Source organism: Rana temporaria, chromosome 5, assembly GCF_905171775.1.
Source record: "Rana temporaria chromosome 5, aRanTem1.1, whole genome shotgun sequence".
Classification (NCBI taxonomy): Eukaryota; Metazoa; Chordata; class Amphibia; order Anura; family Ranidae; genus Rana; species Rana temporaria.
The window spans coordinates 366,620,279-366,643,734 of record NC_053493.1 but is presented as its reverse complement, the minus strand read 5'-3'; the positions used below and the strand labels follow the sequence as shown (position 1 = coordinate 366,643,734).

The 23,456-nt window shown below is 44.2% G+C and overlaps 1 protein-coding gene across 3 annotated transcripts; it reads left to right on the top strand.

Annotated features, from left to right (window-relative positions):
- Positions 1–738: 738 nt before the first annotated feature.
- Positions 739–20,646, top strand: FBXO43 (F-box protein 43). Of its 3 annotated transcripts, none has more exons than XM_040354777.1 (5): positions 739–913; positions 11,782–13,265; positions 16,200–16,302; positions 17,395–17,583; positions 19,898–20,646. In XM_040354777.1, exons 1-5 carry the CDS (start codon positions 761–763, stop codon positions 20,144–20,146), a joined length of 2,178 nt encoding a protein of 725 aa, XP_040210711.1. In that variant the 5' UTR covers positions 739–760; the 3' UTR covers positions 20,147–20,646. The 3 variants fall into 3 exon arrangements, with proteins under 3 accessions (XP_040210711.1, XP_040210713.1, XP_040210712.1); XM_040354779.1 differs by lacking the exon at positions 739–913 and adding an exon at positions 5,776–5,875; XM_040354778.1 differs by lacking the exon at positions 739–913 and adding an exon at positions 5,920–6,022.
- The last annotated feature ends 2,810 nt before the right edge of the window (positions 20,647–23,456 follow it).

Here is a 23,456-nt window from a genome sequence, read left to right as displayed (position 1 = left end):
ACGACGTAAAATTTTCAAATTTCAACGCGGGAACGACGGCCATACTTAACATTACTAGTCCAGCTATTTGATGGAATAACTTTATGCCTGAAAATGCCTTACGTAAACGGCGTATCTGTACTGCGTCGGCCGGGCGTACGTTCGTGAATAGGCGTATCTAGTGATTTACATATTCTACGCCGAGCGCAATGGAAGCACCACCTAGCCTAAAAATTACACTTTAAGATACGACGGTGTAAGACACTTACGCCGCTCGTATCTTAGCCTAATTTAAGCGTATCTGGTTACCAGAATACGCTTACATTTGCATAGGCGCAGATTCAGACTTAGGCTGGCGTATCTACTGATTTTTACTACTATTTTTTCTATTGTTTCTAGAGCACAGAAAGCAGTGGCAGGACGGCCAGGCGGTAGAGGAAGACGCGAGAGGAGAGACCTCATGCTGGCGGAGACATCCAGCCAGACACACCACCCAACTCCACTACCACAATGTCATTGCTGATTTTTTCCCCCCTCAAAATGAAGATTGCCTGGCTGTCATTCTGAAGGCTGGCCTCAAAGCTGCCTGAAATTCTACCATTTAATGCTAAAAGTGTTCACTTTCTGCTCAAAAAATAAAGGCAGATTGAAGGACAGCCTTTTATCACTACCATGGTTCTTGAGGCCCTTTTTTTTCAAATTCCCTGCCAGATTGGACACCTGCTGCAGGCAGAAGATCCTCCCAATCTGGTCAATAGATGAAGGTCTACCAATAAAAGTCATGTGGACAGGTCATGTGTCCCAGAAATCAAACAAATGTGAACTTATCAGCCAACCTATCCTTGGTGGCCAGCATTGCCTTGCCTTGAGAAACAAAAATCCACTGGGCTTTCCGGAGAAGTCTTCAGGTGAACCAGTCTCTATGGATATACAGGTGGGGTATGGTCAGGGCTTTTTTTTCAGGGGGAACTCAGTTCCACCACCTCTGGCTCAGACCCTTTGTTGTCTGCTCACCACAATCACTTGTAAACACAGAAGTCTGGTTTCTTTGTTTACAAGCAACAGCTCTGCACTCTGTGTGTAACCCCCTGAACTCTGCACTCTGTATGTAATGCAATCCTGGTATTTAATGCCCCTTTAAGACCCTTCTACTGTTTGTGAAATCTGAACGGGGTCGTGGTTGAGTTCCTGCACCTATTTTCTGAGAAAAAAAAGCTCTGGGTATGGTCAATATACAATGGCCTCTAGGTTTGCTCTTATTGAATGTTGGTAATATATTCTCACTGAGGCTGTGGATTGCCCTTTTCTCTGAGCTAAACTCTAAATTGAAATTGACCTCAGTCTTGTTCTATGTGCTTGTGAGCATACAAGTCAATGCATTGAAATGCTATGACTCAGTCCCACCATGGCCATTGAGCTGCAGTGTTCCAAGTTAATGGCTAATGCTGGGTATACACAGGGAGTTTTTATTATTAATAATAATAATAATAATAATAATATTTATTTTCTCAGCCCTGTGGGCTGAATTTGGGGGGGCACTTCCAGATTACCCTACTTGCACAGCCAATAGTGCAGCGATCTCCCCTGCTGAGCTATTGTGTACTGACAGGGGGACCGCCCACCAGGACACACTGGTCAGCGTGCGCAGTCATTGGTTTTCCAGCATGCCCATTTGATGGAAGGAAACTTCTGTTGGACAAGGAGCTTTACACCCTGTCTGAAAGTCGGCTGGTTCCTGACAAACAGACTTTTTTTTTTTTTTCAGCCTTTGTGTACTCTGCCTAAGGCCTCATTCCCATTGGTGTACTACAGCATTGAACCATGCAAGGGCTGTGTTTTGTCTCCAGGGGGATGTACAGGTGTCCCATGCATCCCCATGCAGGCGGTCCCCATCATGTCACTTGGGATACAGCCATTGCTCCCAATTTGACAGCTGTAAAGACATTGGGGGTTGATTTACTAAAACTAGAGTGTAAAATATGGTGCAGCTTTGCATGGAAACCAATCGGCTTCTGTCCTTCCTTCCGAATGCTTTTGTTTAGAAGAGTGGTTCTACAATATTTTTTTTTTTTTTTTTTTTTTTTTGTGTGTGTGTGTGTGTGTGTGTGTGTGTGTGTGTGTTTGTTTTGTTTTTCTCTGGAACGTTATGCTTGAAACCTGTGTTAGCCCTGGTTCACACTGGGTACGATTTGGAACGATTTGAGATGCGATTTGACATGTCAAATCGCATCTCAAATCGGCGGCAATTGTCGGCAATGGCACTGTCCTAATCAGTGCGATGCCGCATCTGCGATTTCAAAAAGTAGTTCCTGTACTACTTTTTGCGATTTTGGGCGATTTACATTAAATTGCGGCCGCGAAATCGCGGTAAAATCGCGCATTTTACCGCGATTTTGAATTCGCAGCAGTGTGAACCTAGGCTAAGACCCGGTTCACACTGGGGCGACTCATCAGGCGACGCAGCCGCTTGACAAGTCGCGTCCCATTCTAGTGAATAGAACCGGTCTAATAGGAGCGACACAAGTCGCTCCGACTTAAAAAAAGGTTCTTGTACAACTTCAGGGGCGACTCTGGGCGATTTGCATTGACTTCTATACAGAAGTCATTTTGCAAGTCGCCTTGGAAGTCATCTTCAGGTCGCCTGGCCGAGTCGCCCCCGAAGTCGTGCCGCCCCTGTGTGAACCGGCTCTCACTGCACTGATTACGTCTCCCTTTTTTGATAAATTTTGATTTCATATTTTCTTTTGCTCTGTTTGTTTACTACACATTCTAACCGTCTAATTGCTGTCCTGATTGGTTTCTTTTACAAAGTATTTATTAGAATATAATCAGCTTTTGGGAGATATATATATATATATATATATATATATATATATATATATGTATATTATTTTGTCAAAGCTTAAAGGAACAAGCTGAAGTTGATTGGCTACCATGCTCAGCTGCACCAACTGTTGCACTCTCCAGCATTAGTAAATCAACCCCAGTGTAGCACTGCTGTCAGATTGGTAGCAGTCGCTGTGCCAATTGACATGAATGGGAGTACCTGCACAGGGATGCATGGAACGACTGTGCATACTCCTGCCAGCAAAACAAAGCCCTCGCATGGGTGAACACGAGGTACTAGGCTCACCATACATGGTAATGACTCAATCATCTTTAGATTTGCCAAATTCATGTAACATGAGGACCTACCTAAACTATCCAATCAAACAGGCCTCTTCTCTATATGCGTGTTGGCAGAACTAAAGGAAATTAAATAATTAGATTGTAGTGTGTGGTGAGTTTAGTCCACCATTTTCCAAAAATAAAGTGTGTGTGTGTGTGATTAAAAATGCTTAAATGCACCCACATTTTAAGTGTGTGTGTGTGTGTGTGTGTGTGTGTGTGTGTGTGTGTGTGTGTGTGAGAGATCTTCCAATGCAGACATATGTTCCAGTGACAACTGTCTAAGATGGGAATTTTGCCTTACTTCCTGTTGCATCCTGAAGACAGAGGGAAGTTTTTCCAGCAGGAAAAAACTCTTAAGTTGTAGGGCTATACATACATGTTAGAGGGTTTGTTCACCTTTATCAAAAAACTGTCTATGCAGGTAGGGGGTGTTTGTAGAGGAATATAAACTGTGCAGCTGTGACTAGTTGAATAATGCCCTTGCTATAGGTGTAGGCCATTTTTGTACCTCCTGAGGCCTGACTAGAATACTCTTAGGATGTTGCAAAGAGGCCTAGTGATTAGAGCGCTCACTCCTGTGATGGTAAAGTTGAGCAGTAACGACTAGGCCTCTCTTCGTCCTGGGAGTATTCCAGTCAGGTATGTACAGTAAATGGTCTACACCTATAGCAAGAGCATTATTCAAGTTTAGTCAGCGCTGCACAGTTTATCTACAGACACTCATTATCCACATAGGCAGTTTTGGTAAAGGTGAACTAACCCTTTGGAGAACTGAAGAGGGATTAGAACACCTGTCAAGTTTTTACTGCTGTCTGTCAAAAACTGGCTACAGTGTGAGCCTAGGTTCACGCTGTAGCGAAGTGCGATTTCCATTGGTTCCCACATTGCATCTCTCGCACATAGTTCACACTGCCCTCTGCTGCTGGCGTCAATATAATGTTGGGCCCCTTTCACACGATCGGACCATTCAGGTCCGCCTGTCAGTTTTGTTGGTGGACCTGATAGGCCTATGGATTGTCTGTCAGCGGAGACACGTCCACTGACATCCGATCCACCAAAATCGGATGTATGGCGATATGTCCCCATCCATCCATATCGGGTGAGATCTGATGAAAATGGACATGCTGTCCGTTTTCATCAGATCTCTCCACAGGAGACAGCGACGCTGCACAAGCCCCTCCCCGCTCAGTGAGCAGAGAGGGACTTGTCATCCGCGAGCTCGACGTAGAGATCTCCTGCTGAGCTGGTGGACTCTGTAGCGATGGAGTCCGTATCGTGTGAAAGAGGCCTTAATGTCTCTCGCAGATCGCAATGCGAACTGTGGGCTCAAACAGGAATCAAATCTCATGGGTGAGAACATCTATGCGATCTGATTTCAGGGGGCAGGGCAGTCCCTGCACCTTTTTTGTGCAAGTTCAGCCATAGCACGCCACCAGCTTCTGCCCTGCAACACAGCGGCTGGTGAACCAATGCTAAGGCCTAGTACACAGGGCTGGTGCAACGATTTTTGACACCCTAGGCGAAACCTAATTTTTGCCACCTCCACCCCATGACCCCACCACCTTTTTCCTGCCCATGTATGCCCCACCTTTTTAATGAAGCGCCCATCAATGCAGCCTACCAGGGCCCATCAATGAATGTTTGTTGCTTCCGCTGCCTCTGACACTGTGAGAATGGAGCGGTGGTTGCCTGCTGATGCTGAGACTTAGTTGCTTGTTGCAGAGAGTAGGAACACCGGTGGCCAGGCACCCTAGACAACAGTGCGCCCTAGATGACTGCCTAGTGGTAGCACCGGCCCTGTTAGTACACATGGGCTGAGTGTTGGGCGATATTCATGGTTCGTTAAAAACTGCCCAAAATTTGGCCCATGTGTATGACAGACGGTCCGACAGAACGGCCAGCGTTCTGTCAGACAAGCGTGCTGAGAGCGCTGATCCGATTGTTCTGGCGGGGGCTCAGCAGGGCAGATAACACTGGACTGTTAGTACAGCAGCTCCAATGTGTGTGTGTGTGTGTTACCAGCTGAGTTAAAAGGAAAAAAAATTGTGTATACGAGGCATTGGGGCTCATTCACACCAGGCCTACACTGTGCAGAGGTGTGATGTTTTAATTGTGCATTAAATTAAAAAGTCACCACAACTTTATTCAGCACAACACTCATTTGGTGACAGGCCATGCGGTGAGTTACACTGTGTAAAGTCTGGCTCACACCAGGAGCACAGGGTGAGGTAAAAATCCTTGTTGCCTGCCCTGTTGTATCCTGAGAAGAGGGCTGCATGTGGTACTTTTATTTTCAAAGTAGTGATATTTTTTTTTCCCCCCCCACACTATTTGAAAACGCTGTGACTAGAACCTAATGAAATGTCACTGTGAACTAGGGACACTGGAGTACTTTATTGTGGAATGTGTCACTGGTTCATACAGAGGATATTTCCGAGTACCGTCCGCCACAAGTCACTGTAATGACATGACCCCGCACTATACACATTCCCCTTCGAAAGCACGGACCGAGCTCGCAGAGCCCTCGTGCACGCTCCCGCACCTAAGGCGCTCGCTCATGTGTGAGGGGAAGGGGGCGCGCTCTCTCCCCATGCAGGTGACAGTTTGTTTTAGGCGCGGGATTCGAATGTCAGTGAGGGAAAGGCTGGCTGGGGGACGCCGGTTCCCATAGAGAGCAGACGAGGCCGGGGATTGGCGTTGCCATAGGAAAATCGGCAGCCTCCGTGTAATGAGCAGAATAATAATAATAAATGTGTGTCGTTGTTCCCGGGCTGGGGTCATAGCAGGCTGTCCTCTCCTTTATTTCTGTACACTGAGCTCTATGGACCCGAATTATGAGCCTGGATGCTGGAGCTTCCTACAAGGACTGAAGGTGACAGGAGGAGATGAGGGGGACTGGCAGAGGGGTGCCATCTTAGGGGGGGGGTATAAAGGGGTGCCCTAGCTGAGATGGAAAGGGGTGCAATGGGGGTTAACTGGTAAGAGGTGCAATAGCTGGGCTAGGGAGGAGACATGTCATGGCTGTGTGTGGGGCTTGTTGGGGAACTGAGGGGTACCACAGCTGGAAGGGGGTACAACTGACTATAGCTGTGGGTCTCTGATATCGGTGGACAGTGTCAGGGCTGTGATTGGTGGGTTTCCTCTGTAGACGGGCATATAAACACAATTCTGTATATCTCCATTCACTTTGGTTTACACTGGCGCAGTGAGGGGAATCGCACCACATTCCTGTTTAAATTGCATGCAACTCTTTGCAGTGCGATTTGAGCCCATTCATTTTTATGGCCCAAATTCCCCGCACCCAAAAGGTGATTTTTTTTTATTTGCCGCACTGATATCGGATTGCATGGATGTTTGTACCTATGCGATCCGATTATGCCAAAACAGGAGAACAGGAATTGCTGCAAATCCTGAACCAGGTGTAAAGGTTTTTATTATGCTTCGTAGAGTATTGGGCTCGGTTCACATCTATGCAGTATGCTTTTGTTTTTTGCACATGTTTTTGATGCACGTTTCTTGTGTTTTGCTTCCCCCCCCCCCCCCTATTTTTATTTTTGTTTTGTTTAATTTTTGGTGTGTTTTTTTTATTTATTTATTTTTGGACAATTTGATGGTGAAATTTTTTTTTTTTGTCTTCCTTTGTGGATAGATTAACCACTTACCCCCCGGACCATATTGCTGCCCAAAGACCAGAGTACTTTTTGCGATTCGGGACTGCGTCGCTTTAACAGACAATTGCGCGGTCGTGCGACGTGGCTCCCAAACAAAATTGGCGTCCTTTTTTTCCCACAAATAGAGCTTTCTTTTGGTGGTATTTGATCACCTCTGCGTTTTTTATTTTTTGCGCTATAAACAAAAATAGAACGACAATTTTGAAAAAAATGAATATTTTTTACTTTTTGCTGTAATAAATATCCCCCAAAAATATATAAAAAAACATTTTTTTTCCTCAGTTTAGGCCGATACGTATTCTTCTACATATTTTTCGTAAAAAAAAATCGCAATAAGCGTTTATTGATTGGTTTGCGCAAAAGTTATAGCGTTTACAAAATAGGGGGTATTTTTATGGCATTTTTATTAATATTTTTTTTACTAGTAATGGCGGCGATCAGCGATTTTTTTTTTTTTTTTTCGGTATTGCGACATTATGGCGGACACTTCGGACATTTTTGACATATTTTTGGGACCATTGGCATTTTTATAGCGATCAGTGCTATAAAAATGCATTAGATTACTATAAAAATGCCACTGGCAGTGAAGGGGTTAACACTAGGGGGCGGGGAAGGGGTTAAGTATGCCTGGGTGTGTTCTTACTGTGGGGGGGGGGGGGGGGGGGGTGGCCTCACTAGGGGAAACGCTGATCTTCTGTTCATACATTGTATGAACAGAAAATCAGCATTTCCCCTGCTGACAGGAACGAGAGCTGTGTGTTTACACACACAGCTCCCGTTCCCCGCTCTGTACCGAGCGATCGCGTGTGCCCGGCGGCGATCGCGCCCGCCGGGCACACGCACGGGAGTCGGGGGCGAGCGGGCGGCGCACGTGCGCCCCTAGTGGCGGCTAAAAGGCAGGACGTCATAATACGTGATCTTGCCTAGGAGAGCCACCTTGTGGACGTATTATGACGGTGCGGCGACGGCAAGTGGTTAAAGGCCCCTTTCACATAGGCTGTCTAATCAGGTCCTCCTGTCAGTTTTCCAGGCAGACCTGATCGTACCTCGCGCTCTCCCCTATGGAGCAGCAGATGTTGGCGGTGACATTCGCCCGCTATCCGATCCACAAATTCCAGTTGGAAGGTGACCCTATTCTACCACCTGTTGATCGGATGAAAACGGACAGGTGGTCCATATTCACCTGATTTCCCAATAGGGGAGAGCAGGACTGGGTCGGTCTTTGCTCTGCACAGTAAGTGGACACAAACCTGTTATCCGCCTGCTCAGCAGAGCGATCCCCTACTGAGCAAGCAGAGTCCATCAGGAGGAGGGTCCTAAAGGAGATCCATAACACCTGTCAGGTTTTTTTTTTTTTTCCTCTTTACTTGCCATAGCCACAACAGGAAGTGAGAATAAATTCTGCAAAATGTGGGACTCCCTGGTTGTCACCAGAACTAGTGTTCCCATTTGGATGATTTTGGATTTCCCATGGTCCATCGATGCGGCTGCCCGAAGCCTCTGTTCTCGTCCCCCCCACCCCCCCTCCTCGCTGCAGCGCCGGAATTGCAAATGTGGACACCTGACTGACTTCCCGAGCTGCAATACGCTTTGTGAATGGCCTGGAAATCTTCTGTGACGTGTCCGAGAAGATTGCAGGGAGGGAGAGGTGAATTTCTGCTCTGCACCAGGAGAGGAAGTGGGAGCTAGGTACCCGCACCCCCCCCCCCAAAAAAAAGGGGCATGTCAGGGGGTCACCAGTACTTAAAGTGGAAGTTCCACTTTTGGGTGGAACTCTGTTTTAAGGAAGTGCTGGAAAATGATGGTGTCCACACACAATATTGACACTTTGGACCCAATTTGGACATTTTTCACTTAGGGGTGTACTCTTTTGTTGCCAGTGATTTGGACATTAATGGCTGTGTGAGTTATTTTGAGGGGACAGCAAATGTACACTGTTATACAAGCTGTACACTCACTACTTTACATTGTAGCAAAGTGTCATTTCTTCAGTGTTGTCACATGAAAAGATAATAAAATATTTACAAAAATGTAAGGGGTGTACTCACTTTTGTGGAGGTTGGAGCCTCTGTCAGGTTTTTTAATTGTTGCTCGCTGTGCTCACTGGGAGATTCACCCTGCTATTTGGGCTGGTAACTGTTGTCACTGGGATAGAAACTGGTGGGGAAAACCCGTTTTTGACTATTGGAATCTATTTAACTATCATGTTAAAAGCTGAACTCCAGGCAGATGTATTGTAATAAAATATAAATAAATTACGGGGACCCCAGAGCCAGGCTGCATTTTTACATGTTGCCATTAGTCACAATTAATACATATAAGGGAGCTGTATTACATGCCAAATGATTAGTATTTCTGTTCATCTGGTCCTGAGATGTACCCAGCTCTGGCACAGCCCTGTCTGACACGGAAGACCTAATTTTTCTATACTGCAGTTAGTGACTCTAAACTATGCTTTAAAAAAAAATCTATTCGAGTATGTATTAACTCAAAGTTGCTTCAATTGCTCTCGCCCTCTTCCGAATACCTTTATTTGTTCTCCATGCTATATGTAGGGACCTAGTCACCCTATCTTGCTTGCTCTCACGATGGACTAGTGCACTTATTAAAAACGTAAGAGGGGGTGGGAGAGGTTTGGGAGCTCGTGGAGGCAGGAAAATGCAGTACGGGCTCTTGCACATGGGCTGCTTGAGCTCATTCAGCTTAACTGAAGCTGCATTTCCTCAGGTGTAGTGTACAGCCTGACAGTAACATGACTGGCTGTGCACTGCTGTACTCATGTGCACTATATTGAGTATTGAGATGCCTGCCTTTACATGAACTTTAATGACATCCCAGTCTTAGTCCGTAGGGTTTAATATTGTGCTGGGCCACCCTTTGCAGCTATAACAGCTTCAATTCTTCTGCGAAGGCTGTCCACAAGGTTCAGGAGAGTCTCTATGGGAATGTTTGACCATTCTTCCAGAAGTGCATTTGTGAGGTCAGGCACTGATGTTGAACGGGAAGGCTTGTCTTGCAGTCTGCGCTCTAATTTATCCCAAAGGTGTTCTATTGGGTTGAGGTCAGGACTCTGTGCAAGCCAGTCAAGTTCCTTCACGCCAAACTCGCTCATCCATGTCTTTATGGACATTGCTTTATGCACTGGTCCAAATCATTATGGTGTGGGGGTTGTTTTTCAGGGGTTTGTCTTGGCCCCCTGGTTCCAGCGATGGGAACTCTTAAGGCACCAGCCTACCAAGTCATTTTGGACAATTTTCATGTTCCCGACTTTGTGGGAACAGTTTGGGGGGGGGGGCCCCTTCATGTTCCAACATTGCTGTGTACAATATGTAAGGTCCACAAAGACATGAGAGAGCGAGTTTGAGATGTAGACATTTGACTGGCCTGCACAGAGTCCTGACATCAACCCGATGGAACATCTTTGGGGAAAAATTAGACCGGAGACTGCGAGCCAGGCATTCTCGTCCACATCGGTGCCTGACCTCACAAATGCGCTTCTGGAAGAATGGTCAAACATTCCCATAGACACACTCCTAAACCTTGTGGACAGCCTTCCAAGAAGAGTTGAAGCTGTTATAGCTGCAAAGGGTGGGCCAACTCAATATTGAATCCTAGGGACTAAGACTGGGATGCCATCAAAGTTCATATATGTGTGTGTGTGTGTGTGTGTAAAGGCAGGTGTCACAATACTTTTTGATGACAGTGTATGTGGTGGTGCTATTGTGTGTACACACAGCTAGAGGGCACTGTCGGAGAAAAGAATCTTCATTACTTACAATCTATAATAGCTGGGCACTGTTTGAAGCTGGCCATTATTTGTACAGGACAATGTCCTGCACGCATGGGTAATGGCTGGGCCTGGCCTTAGTTTCTATGTTCCCTGTGTCTATTTCTCCCTTAACGGCAGTATAACCCTTGGTTGCCTATCAAAAAAGCTGTTTTCCCTCAATGGTATCTAAGAAAAGGATTTAAAGCAAGGTTCCGCCCACCCCTTCAAAATTTAAAATCCAGTGTAGCTGCTGACTTTTAATATTGGGATACTTGCCTGTCCTGGAGTCCAGCAAAGTCGGCACCACAGCTGATGTTTCCATCAGCTGACGGGTGCTGCTACCACCATAGCTGGTAAGGGAACCCGGCAGGGAAGCATTGTGGCTTCGCAGCCGGGTCCCTACTGTGCATGCACAAAGTGTGGCTGCGCTCTTACTGGCTTTAATGAGTAACAATTTTTTTTTATTTTTTTTTTTGTATACATTTTACAACTTACCAGTCCTTTAGATGTGGCTACACAGGTTTTCTTTTTTACGGCTTTATTTCCTTTTTCAGCTAGTGCTACTTCCAGTAACACTTCCTGTAATGGTTTCACAATGCTAACTCGCGGTACTGTATCTTTTGGTGTTCTCTCCCTAGGCCAGGGGTCTCCAAACTGCGGCCCGAGGGCCAGATGTGGCCCTTTGCTAGCCTTTTTGCGGCCCTTGGGGCACTATTCCTTCCACTGACATAAGGCACTATTCCTCCCATTGACACCAACAATGGGGCACTATATTATCCACTGATACCAAAGATGGGATACTATTCCTCCTACTAATAGGGGGAATACTCCTTTTCCTATTGACCACCAACCCTGAGGCCATATTTGTTCTCACTGAAGCCGGGCCCTTGACATTTTCTTCCCTTGCTGGCCCCAATCCGGCCCTCCTAAAGTTGAAGGGCAATAAAGTAAAGCTAAAGTAAAGCTGATCTTCTGGTTTTGCACTGCAAACACTCCCCCCTTTTTTTTTTTTTTTTTTTTTTTTAAGTTCATATGACGGTATCAACAGGAATGTTTCTGTACTTGCAGAGAATGTACTTGTATGCTGTTCCATATTACATTTTTGTTGAGTTTATAAATGCAAATTTGGAAAACTGGCTTATTTGATTTCCTGGCATAAGTGCTTTCCTAACCATCATTTTATTTTTATAGGCTTACAGAAGAAAGAAACAGGACATGGCCTACAAAAGAGCTGTTTTTGACAGTCCTGCTGCAAACCATGTTGGTTCTGCACAGGGCGCAAAGAAAGATGTTGGTTACAGAGAGTCTCGGAGATATATATCTCAAGACAGCGGATACAATGAATCCCTCAAGGACTTAAGTCCTGAATGCTGTGAAAGCTGCACTGACTCTTCAGGAACGAATACTCCCACTAATGAGAATTCTGAAAACCTAGATCCAACTTTGCTGTGCTCTCCTATACGAAATGAAGCAATCTGGGAATGTGAAACTGGGACAGTTGCTAAAAGGCAAAACCAAATCTATGAAACCCCACGTGGTGTTAAAAAAGACTTTTCACTACGACGTAGGCTACTTGTAGCCAAAGCTACATCTGGTGGAAACCTTGACTTTGAAACCTCATCAGAATGTTCGGTGGCAACCTCCAGAAGCAAGAAACCTCAACACTTTGCTAGATTTGAGACAAGACTTTCTAATAGTTTGGATTCTCCTAGAGAAACCATTTACAAACCCTTAGCTACAAGCACTTTAAAAGCCGAACCTGATGTTGGCACCTCCTGTAAAAACTGGAGGATGTCTTTTGCTCAGCAGAGGTCTTCCACCCTAGATGATTCTAAATGTAGCCCTGATCCTTTCTCAGAGGTAGACGGCCTGTCTCCAGTTAAACACACATCAGATTCTCCTAATGACAGCATTTTGAGTATAAGTGAAGAGAACACCACCCTAGAGATGCCAGCTACTCCAATCTGCAATTTAATTTCTCATGCCAAAGAGGATTTTCAAACTCCTGTTAGCGATCTTGCAGCAAATTTTAATTTTTCTTTATGTACACCCACTGCAGCACAAGTGAGTGACTTGGAAAACTCCCTAAATGAGGATAGTGCCTTTCACTCACTCAGCTTTGATAAATCACAGGACTCTTTAACTGATCATGAAGGCTCTTTCCAGGAGCTAATTCAAAAACCTAAGGAGACCCCAAAATCTGCTCCTAACAAAAGTCACCTCCGAAAATTGGATAGATGTAGAAGACTATCCACTTTGCGGGAGCGAGGCTCACAGTCTGATGTTGAGGAAGATTATAGTGAAACACATATACTAAGTTCAACATACAAATCAAAAGTAGCAAGAGAATCTGTGGATGAGGAAGATGAACTAAGCTTTGTAGGCTGCCAAACCAATTCTGTTTTAAAGATTGAAGATTTAACGGGTACACCGGCCCTGCGAGTTGTTCGTGAGATGTTTTCAAGAAGTACCCGAAAGAGGGCTCAGCAGACCACCGTGCAGGATCTCCTGGGCAGTTTGGATGTTTCGTTGGCATCAGAAGAAGTACTTTCAAGACTCATCGGCAGGAAAATGGGTCTAGAAAAAGTAGACATTTTAAATGAGTTGAAGTTCCGAAACTTGAACCACATATTAACTTTTATCTTTAAAGTCTTGGATGTTGAAAGCATCTTCAGGTAATGGCAATTAAATTTTGCAGCTAAACCAGTACATTTTGTGAGAGAGATTAAAAGTTCTCAATCTAATCTATCGTGCAGCACCAGGGGGTTCCTAAGCCTAAAGCTGGCCATAGATGGAGCAATTTCCTTGATTGGGGGGAGGAGGGGATATCCCGCCTGCAGAGCTATTGTGTTTTCCTGGTGGAGGCGGAACTGTTCCAGCCAGAACACCCACTGATTATTGCATGAAAAATCAAACAGGCTGGTTGTACCCAAGTTGATCACTTGGCCTGCCCATGCATGGTTCAAACTTTGGCTGCTCCTGCTGAACCAGTCAAGATTCAGTCTATGGCCGGCAAAAGAAGGGAAGTCCCAGATTTCCTTATATAAAATGTGTCTAATTTGGTGAATTTGCTTACAAAAACTTATTGATGGTGAGTCAAGAGGTGGGCAACTAAAGTGGTGCATGACCTGGAGGAGAAGACCATCTGGGAAAGACTGGGGGAGGGGGGTATAATGATTGAAACCTAAATATATTTATTTAATGTGTTTTTCCACTTTTGTAGTAACATTTTGAGTGCACCATTTCACACAGCAAACAAAAACCAAGCCTTAGATGGCAGCCTGCAGAATTTCTGCACAATCTGTGTATCTGTCCTCATATAGACAATTGGGCATGTGGAAACGAATGTATCATTACTGCACCAACATCCCATATTAAACTGTAATAGAGTAAGCCTTGCATGGGGACTTTAAGGGTGCACCTTAATGGTAATCAATCCATGAATAGAGAAACAGAAAATTATCTGGCACAAACCAGTGATAAGCCTCCATCCCCAATTGTAGTTGCAAGGAAAGGATATGGTCATGGAACTTTGTGACCCATGGATACAAGTCACATTTTATTTTAAAAATATATCAACCCAATATCAGTGTATTGATCCCATCCTATGTTCACTATATCAGACATGAATGATCATACTATACCATTTAATGCTTTTGATTTAGATGTAACCATAATCACCAATGGATACAGAAATGGTTATAGATAGATTATTCACTTTCAGTCACATTGACTGAACTTAAAGGGGTTGTAAGGGATTTTATTTTTTTCTCCCTGGTGTGGAGAAAGCCTCTTGAGGGGGCGAGCAGGAGTGTCAGGATGCCCACTAACCCACAGCTCCTTTCTGTATCTGTAAAGTAGTGTCCTGACTTCCCTGCTCGCCCCCCCCCCCCCCTTAAGAGGCTTTCTCCACACCAGGGAGAAAGCCTTGCATTACTGTGTGTAGTTGCAGACAGAACAGGAAGTGAGGATTTCTCAGAAGAAATAAGGACATTTAAAAGCAAAATGGAAGGATGAGTTAAGTGAAGGAGGACTGCACTAAGGTAAAGGAAGCTATTTGGGGGAAAAATATTTTTTCAACAAGTAACTATCTCAACAGAAAACTTTTATATGTGCTCTTGTGAACAGGTCATCAATGCTTTGGGGGCTATATAAACATTGTTTGTCCCCACAAGTCTGAAAAGCCAGCTGTCTGCATATGAGGTCTTTCTACTACTGAGACAATTGGCAAGGGGGAGTTCCCTCCAAAGTAGTTGTCCTTTAACAGTTACCCCCACCTTCCTGATCAAATTGTAAAACTGAGGAACACTAAGGGGGGTTATTTACGAAAGGCAAATCCACTTTGCACTACAAGTGCTCTTGACATTGCACTAAAGGTGCACTTGGAAGTGCAGTCGCTGTAGATCTGAGGGGGGACATGCAAGGAAAATGGATAAACGGCATTTTAGCCTGCACAGGATTCGATGATAAAATCAGCAGAGCTTCCCCTCATTTCAGATCTACCCCTCAGATTTACAGCGACTGCACTTGCTCTTTCAGAGCAATTTCCACTTGTAGTGCAAAGTGGTTTTGCCTTTAGTAAATAACCCCCCCCCCCTAAGAACACATGCTAAAAACACTATACACTTTGAGCATCTTGTAGGTAGGTGTTCAGTAAGCTGTTCTAAATGACTTTCCACCGCTCGGATGATGGTGGAAAGCTTACTGAGGAGAAACAGGAAGTGAGAAATTCAAACAAAGGAAAAAAAACATTTAGAAGGGAAACCTAAGGAAAAGGTAAGCGAACCAACAATGCACTAGCTTAAAGGAACCTATTTAGAAAATGAAAGACAAACCTTTTTGGAATGTAGCCCCTCTCGGGTGCAGCTCTGGTGTTGCATAGTAACATGGTGCTTTTGCAGTGTATTGCCATGGAAGGAGCTTTGCAGATTAACTCTTGGAGCAATGAGCTAACATTTTGGATGCTATTGAAAATTCTTAATAAAAGTACATGGAGTTAAAGGGACCATGCTAAACTTGTGACTCTGTTGTCAGCAGAGACATTTTGCATTCTACAATTCTGTGGCTGGCAAATTGTCTCAAGCCTAAAGCCCCGTACACACGATCCCAAAATTGTTAGAAAAATGCTGCTTTCAAAGTGATCGTACGATAATCGGATTGTTGGTACAGAGCTTTCGAGAGCCAATCATGGCAGTTCATCCGATTTTATTATTCTACCTGACATGCATGATTTTTTTTTTTTTCGTACGATGCCAGATCGTATGATTTTCGTTTTAATCAGTACAGCTGTCGTTCGAAAAATGCATTACAACACATGACATCACTTCAGAATTTTTATTCTGTCGTATGAGAATTTTTGTGACTTTAGTAAACTCGTGAGATTGACATCCACAAAAAAGGACGATCATTCATCCTATAATCGGATCATGTGTACGGGGCATTGGGGCACAATCTAATGGGAGGATTGGCATGTGCCTGGTGTAGCTAATTTTTTGCTTCTGGGCGCTAAGGAGCAAGAACAATAAAAATTGCATATAAACTTAGAAAATATTCTTCTGTACATTATGCAACTTTATACATGATAAATGGTTTTAATGTATCTTTCTTAGTATTTGGAAAGTAAGCAAGGCATGGCGGGAAATGATTGTTCAAGACAAGGATGCAAATCAAAGAAGAAAAGCATTTCAGAAAAAGATGAGAGCTGAAATAGAGGTATATTCCCCCCCCCCCCCAAATATCTATAGTTCTGTTTTTTTTGTTTAAGAGTAAGAACATTCATATCTAGCTCTCAGGTTTGCCAGTTTTCAATGTCATGTGATTTGCACATGTCCAGTTGGTGATCAGCAAAGTGAATTTTAGTAAAAGCACATGCAAATTATTCAGTCATTGGTGCCTTTGTTGTCTAGGACTTGCAGTATGGTTGTTCAGCAGTAGGTCCATGACACCAGTTAGGGACTGTTGTGAGCGATCATATAGTCTCCCTTGAATCCCCCTTTTTGCTCGGGCTATCAGGTCTAATTGTGCACACAACTTCCTTTCCCCATAATGTCTGTCTGGTTTTCTGCTCTAGTACAGTTCAAGTGTTTATCTAAACCAGGGGTCTCCAAACTTTCTAAGCAAAGGGCCAGTTTACTGTCCTTCAGAGTTTGCAAGGGCCGAACAGTGGTTAGTGGGAGTCGAAAAGTTCCTGACATCAGTGGGGAAAAATGAAGTCCCTATTGTTTGTTTCAGTGGGAGTAATTGTGCCTTGTCATTGGGTCCCATTGTTGGTGTCATTGTCAGGAATTGTGCCCCATCCTTGGTGTCATTGGGAAGAATTGTGACCCATCATTTATGTCATTGGGCCCCATTGTTGGTGTCAGTAGGAGAAACATAGTGCTTCAAGGGTCAGTTAAAAGCAAGCAAAGGGCCGCATTTGCCCCCTGGGCTGCAGTTTGGAGACTACTGATCTAAACCAAAAGGGATATGTCCTCTCTTTAGTTTCCAGACAAGTCTGCCATTATGTTCATGATCTTCTACTACTTTGTTCTGATTGTGACCACCTCGACTTTTTTACCCCTAAGTATCTACCAACCAACATGCCTATTGACACAAGTTCTTGAGATCCTCGCGTGCATGCTAAAATCCTACACTTTTTTTTTTTTCCACAATGTGGACAAAGTTTTCTTTGTTTTTTTTCATCTTGAAATGGTACTTGGATTTGCAGCATTCTGTAGTCTGTGAGTCTCTCTTGAATCTGAAAGCGTAAACTTCATTTTCAGCCCTAGATAACGTATGTTTTTTTTGTTTATCTTAATATTTAAGCAAGGGTGGATGATTTCTCCTGAAGATGCAGCTACCAGATTACAAGCTTTAAACCGTTCTGCTCTGAAATCCATTCAAGCTCAAGCTAGGCTGATCTGCCATACACCTAATTCGTTTGATGTTTCTTTGACGCCAAAAGAGACTACCTCTGTTCCCCTGTCTGCAAGAAAACAGCAGGAATATATTAAGGTCAGTTTGCTACGTTTCCTAAAATCTTATTCACAAAACATGTTGGTATTTGTCTTCAAAATGGTTGGCTTTTCACTCTTGCCTCCTGATCCTTACACTCGGCTGGTGACAACCACCACAGTGTTGGGAAGGCTGACTGATGTTTGCATCCAGCGCATCTCAAGGGTTACAGGGGTTTTGGAGCACTGCAAAGAAAACGGTTTTTAATGACTGGACAGGGTCAGGTCTTGGCTAGAAGCTGAGGCCCCATGTACAGCCTGGGCTTACAGCTTACAGAGGTGACAGCTAAGTGCAACATTAAGGCTCCATTCACACCTAGGCGACAAAACGCCAACGCTCGATACGCCAGAGGGGCGAATTTGCATTGATGTCTATGAGATGGTTCACATCTCACGCCGAACGCCGGCAGGTGGCATTGGCGTTCGGCCATAGACATCAATGCAATGTCTTGTTGGAAAAAAAAAAAAAATACGCGGCGTTGCAGTGTGAATGCGGGCTAAGATGCCTTTTTATAAATAAAGCCAAAGGTAAACTCAAACTTGTATGCCAGAGTATGTAATGCACTTGCCATGAATCAGAAGTCTGTGAAACCACCCTGGAACGCAGAACGAGAAGTTGCATCACAAGGGCGCACTGGTAACCATGGTTTTGGAGATCACTGGCTCCGTTGTCGAACCAGATTCAAAACCATGGTTACCATATGCTTTTTTGTTAAAATTATTTTTTTTTTTTTTTACTTTTGAACACTTAAATAATTGCAGGCACCAAAAGGCCTGATGAACAGTATTGATGCCCTATGCATGGTTTAGGCCAGGTCACGTTGACGTTCAATGTTTCCAGTCCTAGTCTGGAAACATATGGAGCATGCCTGTTCAAGGGCGGATCCAGAGTCTAGTCTCGGGAGGGGCACTGCCAGAAAAAAGGGTGTTGCTTACAGAACTCAATTAGGTGTCCGGTGTGTCCGCAGCAATGTTGCAGTACTGCTAAAAAATCAATGACTGCCGCCATTACTAGTAAAAAATATTTAAATATAAATGCCATAAATCTATCCCATAGTTTGTAGACTATGGTCAGAGACTGCAGACGTGGTACACGGGATCAATGCAGCCTCATCAGTGCCCATCATTGCAGTCCCACTTTTGTATAGGATTGCAGTCCCACTGTGCATGGCACTAACCATGGCATTGCCTCGATCACACAAGCAGGTATCTCCTCTCCCGACGTGTGTCATGGAACAAACGGGAGCTGTAGGTCTGTGTTCGGCAGGGCAGTGTGCTCTAGCAAGGTCCCCCCCCTAAACGGGCTTGTGTGATATTGAAAACACTAATTCAATCAGTGTTCCATGTCCATCTACTATCACACAAGCGGGTCTAGCACAGCTGAACACAGACCCAGCTCTCACACACAGCGAGAGATGCCTGGTGTCCTACACGCAGGAGAGAGGGGGAGCGCTGCAGTCAGCTACAGCTCAAAGCAGCCTCAGGACAGGCAGCCTACCGGGCTGGGCCAGTCCGGCCCTGGTGATGAGAGAGAGAGAGACTCGGCAGCTGCAGGCACCACAAAGCAGTTAAAAAAAATAAAAGATTAAACAAAAAAGCCAATGTGACATGATTGTCTTGGGGGGATGGGGGGCATCTTGCCCTGTTGATTAACATTATACACCAGTGGTCTCCAAACTGTGGCCCGGGGGCCAGATGCGGCCCTTTGCTTGCTTTTATCCGGCCCTTGGGACATTATTATATCCACCGATACTAACCTTGGGGCACAATTCCTCCCAATGACACCAACGATGGGGGACAATTCCTCCCAATGACACCAACAATGGGGCATAATTTCTCACAATGGGGCCCAATGGCATCAGTGATGGGGGCACGGTTTCTCTCAATGACACTAATAATGGGGCCCAATGACACCAATGATGAGGCACAATTGCTCCCATTGAAACAAACAACGGAATTCTTCTTTTTTTTTTTTTTGTGTGATTTCGGGACGTTTTCACTGACCACTGTCTGGCCCTCGTAAAGTCTGAAGGACAGTAAACTGGCCCTTTGTTTAGAAAGTTTGGAGACCCCTGATATACACGTTTAATATTAACGGCCCCTATGTTGTCAATAAGAAACCTAAAGTCAAAACTATTTTGTGGGATAACCCTGTGTCTATTAACAGCGTTAAATTTATATTTGCATTCATGTAAATGTATTTCTGTTGACAAGGACATAATTTATGTATTTTGGTTCATCGCATCAAATGGTCATGATTGTTCACTACTTTATGATGACTTGCCTGTGTCTAACTATAAAACCTTTTATTTCAGATTGCCAAAACTTTGTTCACGGATGAAGCTTTAAAACCTTGCCCGCAGTGCCAGTACCCAGCTAAATATCAGCCTCTAAAGAAGCGAGGCAAGTGCAGTAGGAAGGACTGTGGCTTTGACTTCTGTATTCTATGCTTGTGCCAGTTTCATGGCTCAAAAGAATGTGGCACGGGGTCAGGAAAGAGAATCCACAAAAAGGATATTCTCCCTGGAAGTGCACAGAGTAAGCGCAATTTAAAAAGGCTTTGAATTTATTTTTTTCAAATTTCATACCCTTTTTTTTATTTTATCAGTGTTTTTAATTTTTATATTTAGTAGCGTATCTTGCAGCATTTGCTGTTTTTATACACTGATGTGACTTATAGTTCACAACTTCGCTATACCTTGCACACACCGCCAGATGGGGCAATCTTATTGTGATACAAATAATGTATTGCAGCTGTAGCACTTCTTGCCTCTATTTTGCATCTAAATATATACTGGTTCTGGAACAGTATTTAGAGCCACCTTGCTCTGTGTATTAGCAAATTCGTTTAAACTGGCGTATTTCTCTAATTTATTTTATTTATTCTTGTTACATTTCCTACTGTGTAGACACTATTTTAAATAAAATGTTTTAGCAACAGTTTTAACTTTATTTACCAATTTATACTTGAAATGCTGTGTGCCCTGTAGTTTAGTGTCTAAATATGTACTTGTTTTTTTGCTGTACAGTTCATACTGTTGTACATAAAAACTTAATTTTCCAATTCGTTGTTTGCTTTCCTTTACATACATTTTGTTAGATGTCAAACAGATGTTGATATAATCTTCTCCAATGCAACACTTTTTTTCCTAGGAGTTGAGATATTTTTATAATAAAGCAAGAAAAATCACACCAAACAAGAGATTATTTCACCTATTGCTACAAACAGGTGTGTGTGTGTGTGTGTGTGTATCCCTTTTTGTGTGACTTCAGGCTGGGTTCACACTTATGCGTTTTGGATGCATCCAATTCGCAGGACATTTTAAAATACATTAATTTGAATGAGGCTGGTTCACGTGTGTGTGTGTGTTCCCCCCCCCCCTCTTTGCAGTAAAAACGGAGCTGGAATTCGCACCTGACTGGTGTGAACCCAGCCTTAGACCCCTTTCACACTGATGAGTTTTTCAGGCGGTACAGCACTAAAAATGGCACTGCTATACCGCCTGAAGAACTCCTGCACTGCATACTCAATGTGAAAGCCCGAGGGCTTTCACACTGAGGCGATGCACTGGCGGGAGAGAAAAATCTCCTGTCAGCAGCATCTTTGGAGCGGTGAGAGAAGTGGCGTGTATACTGTTCCTTCCCATTTAAAACAATGGGCGCATTGGGGGCGGTATTAACCCTTTATTGGCCGCTAGCGGGGGTTAATACCACACCGCTAGCGGTCGAATCCGTGGCAAATCCGACAGTATAGCGCAGCTATTTTTAGCGGCGCTATACCACTGCCACGCCTCAGTGTGAAAGGGGCCTTAAGGTTGTCCACACTAGAGTGAAATCGTTAGGGCTGCTTTACAAATTGCATGAAGTACTTAATATATACAGTGCCTTGCGAAAGTATTTGGCCCCCTTGAACTTTGCGACCTTTTGCCACATTTCAGGCTTCAAACATAAAGAGATGAAACTTTTTTTTTTTTTTTTTTTTTTTTTTTTTTTTGAAGAATCAACAAGTGGGACACAATTATGAAGTGGAACGAAATTTATTGGATATTTCAAACTTTTTTAACAATTAAAAACTGAAATTGGGCATGCAAAATTATTCAGCCCCCTTAACCACTTAACCCCCGGACCATATTGCTGCCCAAAGACCAGAAGACTTTTTGCGATTCGGGACTGCGTCGCTTTAACTGACAATTGCGCGGTCGTGCGACGTGGCTCCCAAACAAAATTGGCGTCCTTTTTTTCCCACAAATAGAGCTTTCTTTTGGTGGTATTTGATCACCTCTGCGGTTTTTATTTTTTGCGCTATAAACAAAAATAGAGCGACAATTTTGAAAAAAATGAATATTTTTTACTTTTTGCTATAATAAATATCCCCCAAAAATATATAAACTTTTTTTTTTCCTCAGTTTAGGCCGATACGTATTCGTCTACATATTTTTCGTAAAAAAAATCGCAATAAGCGTTTATTGATTGGTTTGCGCAAAAGTTATAGCGTTTACAAAATAGGGGGTATTTTTATGGTATTTTTATTAATATATTTTTTTACTAGTAATGGCGGCGACCAGCTTTTTTTTTTTTTTTTTTTTTTTTGATACTGCGACATTATGGCGGACACTTTTGACACATTTTTGGGACCATTGGCATTTTTATAGCGATCCGTGCTATAAAAATGCATTGGATTACTATAAAAATGCCACTGGCAGTGAAGGGGTTAACACTAGGGGGCGGGGAAGGGGTTAAGTATGTCCCTGTGTGTTCTTACTGTGGGGGGGGGGGGTGGCCGTACTAGGGGAAACACTGATCCTCGGTTCATACATTGTATGAACCGAAGATCAGCATTTCCCCTGCTGACAGGACCGGGAGCTGTGTGTTTACACACACAGCTCCCGGTCCCCGCTCTGTAACGAGCGATCGCGTGTGCCCGGCGGCGATCGCGCCCGCCGGGCACACGCACGGGAGTCGGGGGCGCGTGCGCGCCTCCGGCGGCGCTCACGCGCCCCCTAGTGGCGGCTCAAAGAGCCGCCGTATAGCTACGGGCTCTCGCCCAGAAGAGCCGACCTGCCGCCGTATAATGACGGTGCGCGGTCGGCTAGTGGTTAAGTTAATACTTTGTAGCGCCACCTTTTGCTGCGATTACAGCTGTAAGTCGCTTGGGGTATGTCTCTATCAGTTTTGCACATCAAGAGACTGAAATTTTTGCCCATTCCTCCTTGCAAAACCGCTCAAGCTCAGTGAGGTTGGATGGAGAGCGTTTGTGAAGAGCAGTTTTCAGTTCTTTCCACAGATTCTCGATTGGATTCAGGTCTGGACTTTGACTTGGCCATTCTAACACCTGGATATGTTTATTTGTAAACCATTCCATTGTAGATTTTGCTTTATGTTTTGGATCATTGTCTTGTTGGAAGACAAATCTCCGTCCCAGTCTCAGGTCTTTTGCAGACTCCATGTTTTCTTCCAGAATGGTCCTGTTTTTGGCTCCATCCATCTTCCCATCAATTTTAACCATCTTCCCTGTCCCTGCTGAAGAAAAGCAGGCCCAAACCATGATGCTGCCACCACCATGTATGACAGTGGGGATGGTGTGTTCAGGGTGATGAGCTGTGTTGCTTTTACGCCAAACATAACGTTTTGCATTGTTGCCAAAAAGTTCGATTTTTGGGTTTCATCTGACCAGAGCACCTTCTTCCACATGTTTGTGTCTCCCAGGTGGCTTGTGGCAAACTTTAAACGACACTTTTTATGGATATCTTTAAGAAATGGCTTTATTCTTGCCACTCTTCCATAAAGGCCAGGTTTGTGCAGTATACGACTGATTGTTGTCCTTTGGACAGAGTCTCCCACCTCAGCTGTAGATCTCTGCAGTTCATCCAGAGT